The sequence below is a fragment of the Rousettus aegyptiacus genome, unplaced genomic scaffold (assembly GCF_014176215.1).
Source record: "Rousettus aegyptiacus isolate mRouAeg1 unplaced genomic scaffold, mRouAeg1.p scaffold_m13_p_4, whole genome shotgun sequence".
Taxonomy (NCBI): Eukaryota; Metazoa; Chordata; class Mammalia; order Chiroptera; family Pteropodidae; genus Rousettus; species Rousettus aegyptiacus.
The window spans coordinates 21,713,458-21,731,135 of NW_023416307.1; the positions used below are offsets into that span (position 1 = coordinate 21,713,458).

The 17,678-nt window shown below is 36.1% G+C and overlaps 2 protein-coding genes across 10 annotated transcripts in view; one reads left to right on the forward strand and one right to left on the reverse strand.

Moving 5' to 3' along the window:
- Nucleotides 1-17,678, reverse strand: part of VEPH1 (ventricular zone expressed PH domain containing 1) — a 211,450-nt gene that overhangs the window by 130,568 nt on the left and 63,204 nt on the right. The window lies entirely within an intron of this gene.
- Nucleotides 5,468-11,316, forward strand: PTX3 (pentraxin 3). Its single transcript, XM_016148771.2, has 3 exons — nt 5,468-5,745; nt 6,186-6,587; nt 10,095-11,316. The coding sequence occupies exons 1-3, from the start codon at nt 5,616-5,618 to the stop codon at nt 10,706-10,708; spliced, it is 1,146 nt and encodes a 381-aa protein (XP_016004257.2). The 5' UTR covers nt 5,468-5,615; the 3' UTR covers nt 10,709-11,316.

The following is a 17,678-nucleotide window of genomic DNA, read 5'->3' on the forward strand; positions in this document are numbered from 1 at the left end:
AAAATGAATGTGTAAGAACTTTATTTTAAAGTTAGAAACTGATGAAGATACTTTGATGTAGAAAGCCTATAAAATCCATTTATAAACTAGTATATTTTTAATTATGAAATATTCCCGGCCATTAGACAAATTCAGACGATGTTATGAGGAACACTGGTGTACCCACCAACCAGTTTTGTCAAGACGTAACCTTCTGTCATCTCACTTCTCATCCCGCTCATTTCCTTTTCTCCCCAGAGGCAACCACCATCCTAAAGTTGGGATTTATCATCTCCATGAATGTTTTTACACTTTAATTGCATGTGTATGTATCAATTAGCATTTTATAGTGTTGTTTGGCATGCTTTAAAATTTTGTATCAATATTAGCATGTTGAACACATCTACTGGCAACATATTTTCCCCCTATTCAATTTTACATTAAAGTTTTATCTCTAAGAAGCTCTCCATTTATTCTCACAGCTGTATGGTATTTCACTGTATAAATATGCAACAATTTATTCATATACTCTATGGTTAAAAGATACTATTATTATTAATATTGTTGTTATTCTTCTTATTATTTAATCTTACCAATAGTGTTGCAATTTTTGTACCTATTTCTTTGTACATAAATGGGACATATTCCCTAGGGGACTGTTTCTGAGTTTAATGTGCTTCGAAATCACCTGGGCATCTTGTTAAAACAGGATATCGATTCACCCAGTTCAGGGAAGGGCTTGAGAATTCTGAATTTCTAACAAGCTCTAAGGTGATGCTGATGGTCCCTGGGCCACAAAAGTAAGTAGCAAAGCAGTGGGTATTTCCCCGGGGAATTAAGGTTCAGGATACTCCAAAATTTCTTTGCAAAATGGTTGTAGTAGTTTTCTATGGCTGCCATAAAAAATTACCAAAATCTTAGTGGCCCAAAATAACACAAATTTATGATCATGTATTTCTATAGTTCAGAAGTCCAATGTGTTGAAAGGGCTGGATTCTTGCCTGGAGGTGATCTGTTTCCCTGACTTTTCTAGTTCCTAGAGACCACCAGCATTCCTCAGTTTGGGGTTCCCTTCCTCCATCCTACAGTTATCATCATAGCATCATCTCTCTGACTCTGCTTCCATCATTGTATCTCTTCCTCTGATTCTCAATTCTGCCTCTCTCTTCCACTTTTACATTGGATGTATCTGGGTAATCTAGGATTTTCTCCTTATCTTATATAGCAACCTTAATTCCAGCTTCAGTGCAATAAAACCTAGTGTTCACAGGTTGTGTGGATTAAGATATGGACATCTGCATATTACCAAGATTATAACAACTTTCACACCCATCAGTAGCACAAGTGTTTCTGTTGCTACACATCCTTGCTGACATTTGGTCTTAACAGAAATCAGTTTTTTTCTAATCTGATGGAGTGTCAGATGAGATCTCATTTTTTTGGTTTTAATTTTCTTATCTTTAAATACTTGTGAGGCTGAGGGCCCTTTTTATATGTTTACAGGTCATTTTCTCTTCCATACTTGAGCTATTCATATCCTTTGCCTATTCTTGACTGGGATATTTGTGTTTTCTTATTGATTTGTAGATGTTTTTTTATTTATTCTAGAAACTAATTATTTGTTGTTTCAATTTTAAAGTTGCAATCTTAATCTAGTTCATTTTTCAAATTACTTTGTTTTATTATTTATTTATTTGTTATTAAGACAGCTTTCTCTACCCTATTTGTAAAAAAAATTCTCCTATATTTTCTACTAAAAGCATTATGATTTGTTTTTATATTTGTCTTTAATTCATGTGAAATTTACTTTTGTACGTATGAGGAAGAGATCTAATTATGTATTGTTTGACTGCTTATAAACAGTTGTCCCAGACCCATTTATTAAGTAGTCAATTGTATCCCTTCTGATTTGTAATATTTCTTTCATATATTAGGTTTCCCATATGTCTGGGTTTGTTTTGGGGTATTTATCATACCTTCACCGATTACACATTTTCTTAATTACAATAACTTTATAATAAATCATTATATCTGATAAGGCAAATTTATTCACCTTCTACTTCAAATTCTTCTTGGTTTCATTATACAAATTTTAATATTAGTTCATTGACTTCCTTGAAAACCTAGGTTGGGATTTTATTTTTTCTACATTGAATGTATAGACTAATTTGGGACAATTGGCTTCTTTGTTAAACCGAGTCCACTCAAGAACATGATATATCCTTCCATACATGTAGTTTTTTTTTACATCTTTCAATGGTTTTGTAATATTTTACTTTATGTACCTTTTATTAAATTGATTACTAAGTATCTCATATTTGTTGTTGCTATTGTAAATAAAAGCTTTTTTAAAAAATGTATTTTCAATTGTCTGCTGGTATTAAGAAAGCAACAGATTTTTGCATGTTGATCTTTTATCTAGCAAAACTTGCTCAATTCTTATGTTAGATCTGTCTTTAAAGTCTTCTCTTAAGATTTTTTGTACATGGATAATTAACTCAGAATAATTGAAAACAGCTTTTTGTTTCTGTTTTTTGAACCTTATTCCTTATGTTGTTTTTAGTTGTTTTTGTTTGTTTGTTTGTTTGCTTTTGTTTTTGTATGTTTTTTGTCTTACTTTACTGGCTGGGATCTCCAATTCTTCAATGAATAGAACCAGTGTCCACGAGTATCCTCTTGTTATTCCTGTTTTAAAGAGTATGTTCTAAGGATTCGCCATTATGCATGTATATGTTTCTATAGATTTTTGGTATTTACATTTTGTCAGTTTAAGTTCCTGTTTCTTAGTTTGAACGTGAATTTTATTAAATGACTTCTGCATCTGTTGACATGATTATATGATTTCTCCTTTAAATTGTTAATGGAATAAATTAATAGATCTTCTAACATTTAATCAATCTGGCAGTATTGGAATAAATTCAACTTGGTTGTGATCTATTTTTATGCATATGTTGCTGGGTTTGTTTGGTTGATATATTATTTAGAGCTTTTGCATTTACATTCTTAAATGAGACTGGCCTGCAATTTCCCTTTCTAATAGTGTCCTTATCTTTTCTTGGTATCATACTTACTACACATTTAAAAAGAATTTAGCGCATCCCTGCACACTCTATTCTCAGAAGTTGTTTGGATAAAATGCAGTTTATGAGTTCCTTAAATGTCTGCTTGAAGTTGCTTATACAGCCTTCTGGGTGATGCTCTATGTTTTTCATTAAGTTGAACTTTAAATTATGTGGTTTGTTTCTGTATCTTTTAGACAGCTTTTTTTTTTTTTGGCATTTGAATGATCAGTTATGACAAAAGTGAACTTAGTTATGAGAGAAGTATGTTAAAATCTTCCTCCATAATTATGAATTTGTTAATCTTGGGTGTATATTTTTAGATAATATTTTACTGGATAATTCTGAAATATTTTCCTGGTAAAATGTTTCTTTTATCGTAAATTTTCTCTTTAGCCTTAAGTTCTATTTTTCACTAATATTAATATAGTTATGCTAGCTTTTTTGAAAAGCACTTATTTGGAATATTTTCCCTTGGATCCCCTTTAAATTTGTCGCTTTCAGCATTTCTAGATTCTAATGTTTTACTTATGACTCTTGAAAGCTACATATAGCTGGGGATTTTAAAACTATACCTATCTGACAACTTTAGTTTCTTAACTGGAAAGTTTGTTTAATAATATTTATAGTGATTATTGGTATATTTGGATTTATTTTTACATTATGGTGCGTTTTTTATTTATTTTGCTCTTTGTTTGAGTCCCCTCCTTCACTGCTTTCTATTGGATAGGTGGAGTATTTTTTGCTTTTTAATTCTCTCTATTCCTTCTATTTGGATGTTCTATCTCCTTTTGGTTTTGGTGGTTGTCCTTAAGAAGAGAAACATTCTTTAACTAGCAAAGCAAAATTAATTAATTTATCTATCATCTTCCTGAACAACGAAAGGCTCTTAGGCTAATGAACTTAAAAAGTACATTTTGGATTATTTTCTTAGTTCTTTCTTCCAGTTTCTTAATATTCTCTTCAGCTTTGCCTAATTTCTCATTTAACCCATTTCTTGAGGTTTAAAAAAATCGATTAACTTTTTTTAAATTCTAAAAGTTATATTTGGTTCTTTAAAAAGTTCACTTAGTCTTTTTCTTTTTTTTTTCAGGTTTCCAATTCCTTCTTATAGGTCTTAAAATAATTTAAATACACTTATTTTCTAGTTTCTAGCAGATATTTTAAATAAATGAAGTATTGGGGGAGGCTTCTAATCCTTTTGGGTTTCTGATGATTGTCATTTATGGTGGTTTGTTTACTCATGTTTAAATATTTTAAATTATGAGTGGCAAATAGCATACATTTGAATCTGAAACACGTGTGTCACACACTTTTAGGGACTCTTTAGCATTCCATCAAAGAGAGACATGCTTACCTCTCACTTTTTCGTACTAGAGCAGAGTACTTGAGCTATTCATATCCTCTTTGAGAGTCAGTCCTGCTTTAGGTGAGGGTCTCATTTCTAACCCCCTCCCTCCCTACAAGCTTTGTTCCTCCTACATGGTCATTCGCACTTGGCTGTTACAGAACTGATAATCCTCCCTCCACAGGGGCCCTAGCATCACCATCAGTTCCTGGGTTTACCTTCTGGTTTAACGTTCTTTGTCTTTGGCCTCTGGACATTTCTTTTATCTGGTGGGGCAGGGAGGGGGACAGCTCATTTGTACATTTAAATTTTCTATTTTTGTTATAAGTTAAACACATTTTCAGTTGTTTTATGCAGAAGGATTTTCAGCTTATACAGATCTCCATATATTGGCAGAAGCAGGAATCCCTAAATTTACTTTAAAAATATGATCTTTGACTCTAAACCTAGCGGAACAATATACTTTACACAAAATATCAGGTTATTAAAGACATAGCTAAAATCAGTTTATTCCTTTCCTGTAGCTCTTTCTCATTTTAGGTTTACCAGTTTTGCTGTGTTTTCATTTAAAAAGTATGGTTATGAAAATATAGATGCAACTCCAGAAAGATTAAAGATAGAACAACTTGGCTTCTAGAGACAGAAATTCTTATTAAATTGGTTTATCTTGGAATCAAGAGAGTAACTTTCCCAGTTGAGACCCCTAAAACTCCTTCCCAAAAGAGAAGTGGAAAAAGTTCTCTATATGTAAAAGGCTGTGAAATAATAAAAGTGCATACAAAACGCTGAAATGATAATCTTGCTTTCACACCCCAACGCCGCTGAATTATTTCTCCCCCTAATCCGGCCCCCCTCCCTTTCATCCTTAGTGCTACCACTCGTTACAGCAGCTAATCCTCGGGGGCAAGGTCTTAACTCAGTTTTCCTCCCTCTTTCTCCTGTGACCCTCCTCCAGTTAATCTGGCTGCAGTGCAAACTTCTTGTGCAACCTCCACGTCTCCCTCACCCTCCCACCCAGCCCCCTACTTCCCAAATTCAGAGAAACTCCCGTTCCCGCAGTGCCACTGGCATTACTCATTCATCCTCATTCGGGCTTCCCCCAGCGTTTATTAAGGGCTCCGGGCTCCTGCCTCTCACTCTCACTTTGCTCGGCTCACCGGAGAGGCTCCTGCCTGGTCCCCTCCTGCCAGCTGTGGGAAGCCGCGGAAGAACTTTGTCTCTCTCCAGCAATGCATCTCCCTGCGATTCTACTTTGTGTGCTCTGGTCTTCAGTGCGCGCCGAGAACTTGGATGATTATGAGCTCATGTATGTGAATCTGGACAATGAAATAGACAATGGACTCCATCCCACTGAGGACCGTAAGTTCATTTTAACTGTTTCTCTGCTAATCCTAACTACATACCCGCCTCTTTGGCTCTAAAAGTTGTACATAATACTTTGGTAGACAATGAAATGAGCTAAGATTATAGTTTTGCAAAAGAGAGAGGCACTTTAGGAAAGGGGGAGGTTTCCGAAAGTTATTTCTGTCAGACACACAATGGTTTGAATAGCATTAACTCGCTATTTGCTTGTTTTGAGCGACACCAACGGCAACTTCATAAGAGTTCGGCTTAACGTGTACTTGCATGAATGGTTTCTGCCATTCTGGAGATATTTACACGCTGTTTTTCCGAGGTGTCCTTAAAAGGGAGGGAGGTAGGGCCATAACTTGGGGCCACCGAGGGAGGTCAGCTTTTTACAAAGCACAGCCAAGGAAGGCCTGGGAGGGTCGGTAATGTGTGTGTGTTCCGCGCTCTAGCCACGCCGTGTGACTGCCGTCGGGAGCATTCCGAGTGGGACAAGCTCTTCATCATGCTGGAGAACTCGCAGATGAGGGAGGGCATGTTGCTGCAGGCCACCGACGATGTCCTCCGGGGCGAGCTGCGGAGGCTCCGGGGCGACCTGGGCCGGCTCACGGGCAGCCTGGAGAAGCCGTGCACAACCGTGGCCCCGGCAGAGGCCAGGCTGGCCCAGGTGCTGGACGAACTGCTGCAGGCGAGCCGCGACGCGGGCCAGAGGCTGGCGCGCCTGGAGCGCGCGGAGGCGCAGCGCCGGGAGCAGGCGGGGAGCTCCCTGGGCGCCGTGCTGGAGGAGCTGAGGCGGACGCGAGCAGATCTCCGCGCCGCGCAGGGCTGGGCGGCCCTGCGCTGGCTGCCAGCCGGTAAGGACACGGGCGGAGCAGGGACACCGCTGCGGCTTTGTTCTCGGAGCGCGCGTTGCGGGAAGCCAAGTCACGCAGCCCTCCAGGGGAAGCTTTAAAGTTAGACAGACAGACAGACACACACACACACACCCATGCACGGCCACAGCATCAGGCACACCATGCAAGGCAGGAAAATTGGTCTTAAAACATATTCTCCAGTCCTGTGGAAGCCCAAAGACAGCTGTGGACGTGACCATTGTAGTCTTGAAATAGGCAAGGGCCCCTGACTGACACCCGATCCCACCCGGTGTTGCGGCGGCTCTATTGGCCAGTTATAACAGTGACCTCTCTAGCTGGCCAGCTTCCCCTCCGTCAGGGATTTCCACTTCTAATTTTAGCCTGCCTCTCTCTTTAGCGGAGCTCTGGTTCCCCGCACTATTTCAGGGCCCAGCCTAATTTTTAGGGACATTTTCCAATCTCTGGGCCGGCTTCTCCTCCCTGCTGGTTCTGAGCAAGAGACTTGAGGCTGAATCTGATCTCCTGAGGGGTTAGTGGAATTCTTGAGAGGCCCCAGCCCCTGTAGTCTGTGGAATTAGCAGGAGAGTGAAGGTCCCAGGGTGCGAGCTTTAGAGTAAACCAGCTACTGAGCGATCCAAAATGGAACAGTCAGTGCAGGAGCCAATTGGTACCCCAGTTCCGCCTCCGGGGATTTGGGGGGATCAGGACCAAAGAGGGGAGAAGTGGTTCAAACTAGATGCAACTTGTCAAAGTCCCATGTAATAGTCCATGAATCTTTAAACACATGTTGGCCCAAAATAATACATTTTAAAGATGGTTAAAAGGAATAAAGAGAAGATTTGGAGCCAAGTAACACTCCTTTATGAGTCAAAATTTCTAGAAAATTGTGATGCAGCAACATCTGTGGGTTATACTAGAAAACTAGTGTCCTAGGTAAGACAACATAATTTGCATTTTTTTCCTGAGAATCTCAGAAACCGAAAACAATTACAAACAATGCCATCCTTCCCTATATTTCCAATTAGATGGAGTATGAGGAAGAACCATAGGCATGTGTGAGGGCACATTTCATTTAAAATTCAGAAACCATAGCAGAATATCAGTCTTTTCTACATATTTTAGGACTGTTTATCAGTACAGAACATATTTTCTTAATCTGCATATTTGTTAGAGCAAGAAAGGGATGTATTTCTGATTTCTAAAATGTTAATTTTTTTATTACATCCAATAATACATTTATGTACATGCTTTGATTTCTCCTCTCTTGGTTTCCTGCCAGCTTGGCTCCTATGGGATTTCTAATCATTCTGTTGTAGGTCTCCTAAGAACCTGGTTTTAATTTTGTTTGGTCTTTGATAATATAATCAGAAAAACCTATTAGTTAAAAGCCATTTCATGAAAGAGTTTCTGACATTTTAAAGAGATAGCAATAGCCTCAATCACTGGTCCACAAAAGAAACCACCAAAAAAAAAAAAAAAAAAAAAACCTGCCAAAATGCAGTTTCATTCCATTAACTCACATATCCAGTGCAGCCTACAGAGGAAGCTGGGTCTCTGAGAGGCAATCAAGGAATGCTTCAGAATGTAATCCTGACTGCCAGAGATTATTTAAACAGGAAATCAGTTAATTAGATTGTAGTAGGTACCCTCATGGACACCACTTTACTGAAACATTACAGAGTATCTCAAATGTCCATGCATACGGTAATCTTTTGTTCCATGATCTTTGATTTATGTAACACAGCTGGCAAAAGATTTCATTTGAAAATAAGAACCAATGCCTCATTAAAAATTAATTTTAAAAAACCATCAAAAATTCAAATTGTTCAGTGAAAAGTTAATACTAAAGTGTAACAGGACTAATTTCATGCTTTAGTATCATAGCTACTTTTACAGGATTCTCTGAATCTGTTATTGTTTGTTTTTGTTTTTGTTTTGTTTTGTTTTGAACAGAGCCTAGCCCTTATCCACTTGCATGCTTTTAACTCAGCTTACCATACTTCGCATGGACATTTGGTTCCTGCAAGTTCTGACTATTCATCAGTTAGTCTTTAAATGTTCTGGGAGTTTCTTTTTTCAAAACTATCTTATGGCAAATCTTCGCTAGATCATTATAAAGTGAATAGCTTGTCCTAATTTAGATTTAAAAATATTTCATTATTTGGTCTTTCATACATACATGAGGTTAACATAAAGCAGAGCTCACCTGTTAAAGGTTTTAGCACATTGTTTTCTAGAGACATCTAGAAGGTTTCACTTCAGCATCTCCAGCTCCCTGATGGGGCATGTCATCTGGAGACGACAGAGAAGGGAGTTTATTGAACTCCCAACCTCCAAGTCTAAAAGTCTCCTTTCCCTTGGAAGAATTCACTCTGTTTTTCTGTCACTGCTTAAATAGTATTTATAAGCATGAGGACAAAGTAAGAGTTTTTGGGCATAGCCTTGGTCTACACAGCTCTTCTTGAGTGCTACATACTTGTTGCGTACAGACATGCAGAATATTAGAAGAAGAATGAAAGAAGAGCCTTTCGTAGATAAGAGTAAAGCCTGGAGAGTTCAGGGGTTTATCAAAAACTGCAGAGCTTACTAGGTGTACAACAAACCGAATTCCAGCTCTTCTAGCCAAATCCAAGGGTTCTTCTACCGTTAAGAGGCAATGCAGTGTGTAAGTTAAGAGTTTGGTTTCTGCAGCCAGAGTGCCCAGGTTCAAAACCAGTTTTACCAATTATCAGCTATGTAAGCATAGCCAAGTTGTGGAGTGCTCTATGCCTTAGTTTTCATATCTGTCCAATGGGATGATATGAGAGTTAAAATGAAATTTAAAGTGAAAAGAACAGTATCTGGCACATAGTGAGTATCCACTAAGAGTGAGTCATCATTAGTATACATTGTTGCCTTCAAAGGTAGTTTTCTACAAACTTTATAAAGTTTATAAACATCTGAGAACATGTGGTGTATTAAAATGCATCAGTAACACCATGACTGTCCTAGAGTTTTTATGTAAAAATGCATGTGGACAGTGGCTAAATGGGTGAGCAAGGTCCATTGAATTTCACAGGTTTTTGTTCTGGGAGCTTGGTGAAATCAAGGAGAGGGAAACAAGTTTGACTCTGGACTCTGAGTTCAATTACGGTGTCATTGTTTGAAGTTAACGCATAGTGACTGAACATTTTTTAAAAAGCTGTAACAAAGAAAATAAGCTAATTAGGAGGGGAAATAGTTATTAAAACGTGATTTTCATTACTTTGTGGGCTTGGATAACTTGATTTCTCAGCATACCTTCTCCTCCATTTAGCCACTTCATTGAATGAAACAACTGGCTTTCTTTATTCCCATTTTCTTTGCTCTATGGAGATAACACTTGAGGACCCTCAAGTCATAATGTGATGTTGCATATAATTTTCAATTGTCATTAAAATACCCATGTTAAAATACCTAAATGCCAGAATCGTTTCTGAATGAATTTATATTTTTCTCTCATATTCTTCTCATTTTCTGTTACTTTAGGTTGCGAAACAGCAATTTTATTCCCAATGCGTTCCAAGAAGATTTTTGGAAGTGTGCATCCAGCAACACCAATGAAGCTTGAATCTTTTAGTGCCTGCATTTGGGTCAAAGCCACAGATGTATTAAACAAAACCATCTTGTTTTCCTATGGCACAAAGAGGAATCCATATGAGATCCAGCTGTACCTCAGCTATCAGTCTGTAGTGCTAGTGGTGGGTGGAGAGGAGAACAAACTGGTTGCCCATACTGCAATTTCCCTGGGAAAGTGGACCCATCTGTGCAGCACCTGGAATTCAGAGGAAGGGCGCATGTCCTTGTGGGTAAATGGTGAACTGGTGGCTACTGCTGTCGGTATGGCCGCAGATTACATTATTCCTGAAGGTGGAATCCTGCAGATTGGCCAAGAAAAGAATGGCTGCTGTGTGGGTGGTGGCTTTGATGAAACATTAGCCTTTTCTGGAAGACTTACAGGCTTCAATATCTGGGATCATGTTCTCAGCAATGAAGAGATAAGAGAGACGGGAGGAGCAGAGTCTTGTCACATCCGGGGAAATGTTGTTGGATGGGGAGTCACAGAGATTCAGCCCCACGGAGGAGCCCAGTATGTTTCGTAAGCGTCGTGAAACTTGACTTGAAACCAAAGAAAGAAACTCACATTTTAAACACATGCCAGCTGGGAAGGTCTAAAAATCTCAATGCATATTAAGAACACTTGAGACTAATGAAGGGGAGAGTTGAGATCAATATTTATCTTGGCAAAATACTCTATAAACAGTTGAGAGAAGACATTGGAGAAGGCTTTTGAGGATATTATTACTAGACTTTATGCCATGGTGCTTTCAGACTAATGTTAAGTCTTTGTCAGATAAACTCTCAAATAATTAAAAAGGACTGTATTATTGAACAGACGGACAATTGTTTTACTTTTCTTTGGTTAATTTTATTTTGGCCAGGGATGACTTTTTCATTGGAAGAATAATAAAATAACATTTGTTGTCCATTGTTCATTGTTATTGGCATGTACTTTATAAAAAATGATGATGAGGCATATTTATACTACAGTGTGACTTAACAAATACAAATGTAGTTTCTGTGTTATAATCAAGTGTCATTTTTTTGGAGAAAATAGTTATATAAGTTATATTGTAAAATGGTTTTGTATTAATTTTATTAAAACTATTTTTGTAAAGCTCTACTGTAAATAAAATATTTTATAAACCTAGTGCATGTCATGTAATTATAAATTTAAAAGATTTTGGAGCAAGTCTATTCTTTTTTCATCTATAGCTGGCAATTAGTCTAGTATGTAAATAGTAAGAGTTAATATTATTAGAAACAAACTATGGTGTTGTTTTACTTTTTGGCTTCCTATAAATCATAAGGTACAAATATGATCTTGGCTAAGTCAATTCATCTCTCCGGGTTTAGTTTTTCTGTCCAAAAAATCAAGAAATAATGATCTCTAGGTCCCTTCCAATTTGATGAGTCTATGAGGATACAACTTTCCTGTCCTGTGTAACATGGGGAAAAAATCATGAATTATCAGAGTTCCCAGATACACATGATGACTGAAAGAAATGGTTTAGGGCTATTATTTGGGGGATCTAAGAATCCGGCAAAGGACAATGACTCCTGACCTTAAAGCAAATCCCATTCTCTCATTTACACATGAAAGAGGGAACAGTCAAACCCCTTCACCCTATATATGTGGAAGTAACTTTCTACCACACTGGTATTCTCCTCCTGTCAAAGTCATGTAGGGCTGTTAGAACATCACAAAGCTACTTCTTAATAAGGTCAGTGGGAAATATGGTAGAACCATAGTGATGATGTTCTCATTTAAAGATGGGGCCTAAACAACCACAGGCCATACCCTGTTTATGTGGTTTAGAGAATAATGCCAGGAATAATGATCAAAGTACATTTTGTAACTAGCTGGATGTCCTTAGATAAGTTGCTTAACAACTCTGGGTCTTCTCAGCATAAACATAAATTATGTCCGTTCAAGAGACCCAACATGATACAGGCCAAGTATATGCAAACTCATAGCGATAGACTTAAATGTAAGGACACTTCAAATATTTTACAGGAATCACATTTTGAGGGCAGAGAAAAAAACAAATAGAAGAAAATAAAGTAATACTTGGGTTACAAAAGTAGAAACTTCATTTGCTACAGCATTAAGTCTGGATAGGTGTTTCAGGGATTTCTAATTGTTCCCTGATGTCCATTTTTCTCATTTTCCCACCTACGTAACACATATGGGCACTCAGACTAAAGTCGGTATTTTACAGCATTAATTGCAGGTAGGTGTGGCCATATGACTAAGTTTTGGCTGATATTGAAACAGTGAATGTGTTTCTCTTTTTTTTCTTCCTTCTGACTGATTGGAATATGGTAATGATGGCTGGGATCCCAGCAACCATCTTAGAACATAAAATTCAGCATAAAAATAGAGAAGAAGCTGGGTCTTCAATGGTATCTGCCTTGCCAGCCCTGAGCTGCCTATCCCTAGACTTCTTTTACATGAGAGAAAGATACACTTCTATAGCCTTAATCCCACAATTAACTGACTATATAATTTAATCCTGATCCAGTAGAACAATTTTTTTAAATTAGAAAGACCATGAACTTTATTCCCTCAAAATGCTCATGGATTTCCCATGTTCACCACAGCATTATTTACAATAGCCGAGAATGGAAGCAACCTAGATGTCCATTGAGAAACAAATGGATAAAGAAGATATGGAATATTACTCAGCCATTAAAAAGAACAAAATCTAGTCATTTGCAACAACATGAATGGACCTAGAGGATATCATGCTAAGTGAAACAAGTCAGACAGAGAAAGACAAAGACCATATTATTTCACTTATATGTGGAATCTAAAAACAAAACAATGAACAAACAAAACAACAGAAACAAACTCATAGATACAGAAAACAAACTGATGGTTGCCAGGGGTGTGGGAGTAGGGGATGGATGAAAAAGGGGAAAGAAATTAAGAAGTACAAACTGCCAGTTAAAAAACTAGTCACAAGGATATAATATACAGTACAGTGAATATAGTCAATAATATCCTAATAACTATATGTGGTGCCAGATAAGTACTAGACTTATCGCGGTGATCACTTAGTAAGGTATGCATATAAATGTCTAATCACCATGTCATATACTTGAAACTAATATTGTATGTCAACTATAATTTAAAAAAATTTTAAAACCCTCATAAACTATACTTAGAAAATACATTTTACAAATTTCAGGAAGTTGGTCATCTCAATTTTTTTTAACATAATTTAATTTGTTTTAGAATACATAGTGACAGCCAAAAGAGAAAATAAGAAATGTGTAAAACTGATATAAAATATCTAAAAAGAAATATTAGTATGCTGTTTTAGTTTAGCACATTGGCAGAGTTTCATTCACTAAAACGGTTATTAAGGGTATGGCCATATTATGGCACAGTAAAATAATTATGCAAGATGATTCAAGTTATTAAAAGGGAAAAGTATAATATGTTCCACCTGTGTAAATTATTAAATATTATATGTGTGAGTTAGGGTGATTAACTGTCCTGATTTGCCTAAGATTGTCTCAGCGTTAGCACTGGAAGTCCTATGTCCCAGGAAAGCCTTTAGTTCTAGACAAATTGTGACAGTTTGTCACTTTGTCACTCTAGAACATATGTATGTATATCGGCAGAACAACTTTTTTGCAGTGATAATATAAGAACAAAACAGAGGTGATACACTTTCCTTTTCTATTGCAATATAAATTGGCTTTTAATTCAGTATTAATTTGTTAAAAATACATTTAGAACATTTGATTACTAACTGTATTTTGTAGAATTTTAGAGCTTGATATATACAATTAATTTACTTTAACAAAGAATTAGATTTGTGAACAAAGAAGAAATTATAACTGAATTTATTTCATCTAATTATCTTTTATATTAGAAAGCTCTTTTTTGAGAAGACTACTAAGGCCAAATGTTCCCAAAACTATCTTTTAGCCACTTAAGCAATAGCACTTGTAAAGTTAAAGTAACTTAACTTGGTCAAAGTAACATTTATTTATATATTCTTGAATTCAGTGAACTTGAAAACTCAGATCGCTGACACTTGGCTTTCAGTTTTATAAATCTGAAGTATAGAAGAAATCTTGCTGGGTTTGCGTTCAGAAATCCAGCATCCAAATCTTAACACCATCACCTACTAACTATAAAAAGCTGAGCCTGCCAAATAATCTTTATCAATCTCAAATTAGCCAAGAAGTAAGGGTTAGCAGGACTTGTTTACCTTGCTGAAGGGTTATTATGAAAATGACATAAAAACAGATAATGTAACTAAAAGTGCTTTCTAACCCATAAAATAATATTTGAAATAAGTTATCTTAAAAAATATTTTCCCAAGCCATTCCCAGTGGATTAAATAGAAAATAAGCAAACAAAATACAAACAAATATAAAGATTCTCTTCCATTAGGGTTAAGTCATTCTCAGAAATTCAGCATATAGATGCTCATATCTGGACAGGCCTTATTCTACTGCATAGCAACATCTGCTGGTGGAGTCGAAAAGGTGCAAACTCTGCCAAGCACCTCATCTAAGATGTGGTTAACAACTCAGAACATATATATATTCAAAAAATGCCTCTATTTCTTAATCCACATTTGGGTTGGCTTTTTATAACGTTACATTTAATATTTCCCTATGTATATAAGTATTCAGGTTGAATATTCTTAATAAGATTGCTTAGTCATCCATTTCCTAGAATATTTATTAATAAATTCTTTCTCAACAACCTGTAATATGGTGAACTTAAAAAACCTTTTTCTTTAAGAATAATTGTATCATGAATTTTTAATGGCTATATATCTCCCAGGGATTATGAAACTCTACAAATGGATATGGTTCTTGCTTCAGTATTTTATTATGCCCTGACACATGGTATATGATACTCAATTAATAATGACAACGATGATGATGATGATGATGATGATATTAAGAAAAATCAGAAAGCATGGGAACTATAGTACAAAGTATTTCTGCTTTATCTATTTAAACCTCACATCCACCCTAGGTGGTACATATTATTACTGCCATAATAAATGGGGGGAGGGGGCCAATTTCCATCTTCATTTTTTCTGAGACATTGCACTCATCAGTGGTTTGAGTTTTATCTCACATTGAGAAAGAAATGAGGTGAATCTATCATAATTAACTAGACAGTCTTTTCTAGGTTATTGCCCATAAGTCAGAAAGGAATTTGGACTCTTGCTGAGACAATATTACATTTTCTTTCCAAAACCCTTCTACTTAAGTTTCAAATCATTTGAAGTCATCTTGTTACTTGTGCCAGAGGACCATGTGAAAGGCATATTGACAGAGGGACATGGTATTTCCTTATTATGACCATCGATTCAGAAATGCAGAGGAAGGGACATCACCGCTTTAGTTTGTTAGCAGTGGTGTGCATTACATCACAGAGTCTTAAATCAAAACTTGGAAAAGGTTTTCCTATGAGCCCTCAAATAACCCCTCAGAGTTGAAGAGACTCTCATTTTAGGGGTTTCCAATAATATTATTAGCTTCTTTGGTGAAAGATATGCCAACTCATGCTGCACTAAGCATTGATTATGCCTTTATATTCCAATACTGAACAGGTTCTACATAGCATCATCACATGGGAAAGAACAAGATTGGAGAATTACTCAGGACCATTAGAAAGCAACTCTCCCACTCTGAAAAGGTTCTGATGTTACAACATAAGCAATTACCTCTGCTATGATTTAAGTGGAAAACAAATTTATTACCCAAATGACATCCTTGTCTTATTTTTTAATTCAAGGGGAAACATTCATTATTTCCTCATTAAGTCGTGGGGTTTTTGTAAATATCCTTTATTAGATTAAGGATGTTTCCTTCAATTGTTAGTTTGCTGAAAGATTTTTTTTTTTTAAATCGTGAATAGATTTTGTATTTTAGAAAAGAAGATATTTAAAATTTTGCCTATTATATTTAGGTCTTTATTCCACATGAAATTAATTTATGCCTGTTGTAATATGGACAGTTGTCCCGGAGCCACTTAGGGACTAGCCTATCTTTATTCATTGTGAAGATTCCCCTGCCGATATGCAATTTCCATATGTGCATGGATGTGTTTCTTGCCTCTTTATTATAGTCCATGGGCTATTTGCCTGTTCTTGCACCAGTGCTACAGCATGTTAATTACAGATGCTCCTCAACTTATGATGGGGCCGTGTCCTGATAAACCCAACATAAATTTAAAATACCATTAAGCTGAAAATACATTTAATACATCTAACTTGCCAAACACTATAGCTTAGCCTGGCTTATCTTAAGCATGCTCAGAACACTTACATTAGCCTACAGTTGGGCAATTATCTTGAGTTCCATCTCAAGTGTAATTGCTCTCTTTTTCTCACTAGAAACAGGAGACACAGATGGGCATTTTGTAGACATGATGGGATACAAAAACACAAAAGACAATATCCAAAAAACCCGAGCAACACAGTGTCAGTTGTTTACCCTGATGATTGCATGTCTGACTGGGAGCCATGGCTCACTGTCGCTGACCAGCATTAGGAGTATTGTACTGCATATGGCTAGCCTGGGGAAAGATCAACATTTAAAATTTGAAGTTTGGTTTCTACTGAATATGTACCATTTTCACACTTTTGTAAAGTTAAAAAATTGTAAGTTGTACCATTGTAAATTGGGGATCGTCTGTACTATGATTTTACATTGTCTTGGTATTTGGTTTGGAAGTTACTACTTATCCTTCCTCCGCAAAAATTTTCTCCTGAAAAATGGTTTTGGCTCTCTGTCAATGAATCTTACCTGTGATTTTGAAATCAGCTTGTCATCTTTCAGGGTAATCTTTGTTGGGATTTTATTAAAACTTCATTGCATTTATAGATTAGCTTAGAGAACATCGACATATTTGCTACTTCAAGTTTTCCTATCCATGAACATGGTTTATTGCTCCATTTGCTTACCTTTTATTTACCTTCATTGAATTATTTTCAATGAAGTTTTATTATTTTATTTTCAAAAGTCACACACATCTTTTTCTCTGTGTATCATTTGTTTTGCTACTTTAATATTTTTATTATTACACTTTTAATTTATTACTGGTAAAGAGAAAAACAACTGGTTTCTATTAATTGATCTTAAATCCAGCAATTAATTGACTTCAAAGTATTTGGATTTTCTACTATAGATAATCATATTTTTTAGAAGTAATAATTGTTTTGTTACTTCCTTTATGATTCTCATAATCAGAATTATATAGTGTTGTAGTAAAATAGAAGTAGATTTAGTGGCATTCTTGTCTCATTCTCAACTTTAAAGGAGTAATTCAAATATTTCACCACCATACATATATTTTTTTAAAAAAAACTTTTTTGCATGAATGGGTACTAAATTTTATGAAATGCTTTAACTGATCACATGATTTTTTCCCCCTTTAGTCTTTTATTGTAGGAAATTACATTTTTAATATTAAGCCGTCCTTGCATTCCTGGGATAAATTCAACTTGGTCATTATAAATTTTATCA

What these genes read in the sequence shown, in the direction of transcription:
- PTX3 (XM_016148771.2), top strand. Translation starts at nt 5,616, where the DNA reads ATGCATCTCCCTGCGATTCTACTTTGTGTGCTCTGGTCTTCAGTGCGC. An exon ending in ACTCCATCCCACTGAGGACC is followed by an intron (nt 5,746 to 6,185) that starts GTAAGTTCATTT and finishes TCCGCGCTCTAG; the next exon opens with CCACGCCGTGTGACTGCCGT. An exon ending in CCTGCGCTGGCTGCCAGCCG is followed by an intron (nt 6,588 to 10,094) that starts GTAAGGACACGG and finishes CTGTTACTTTAG; the next exon opens with GTTGCGAAACAGCAATTTTA.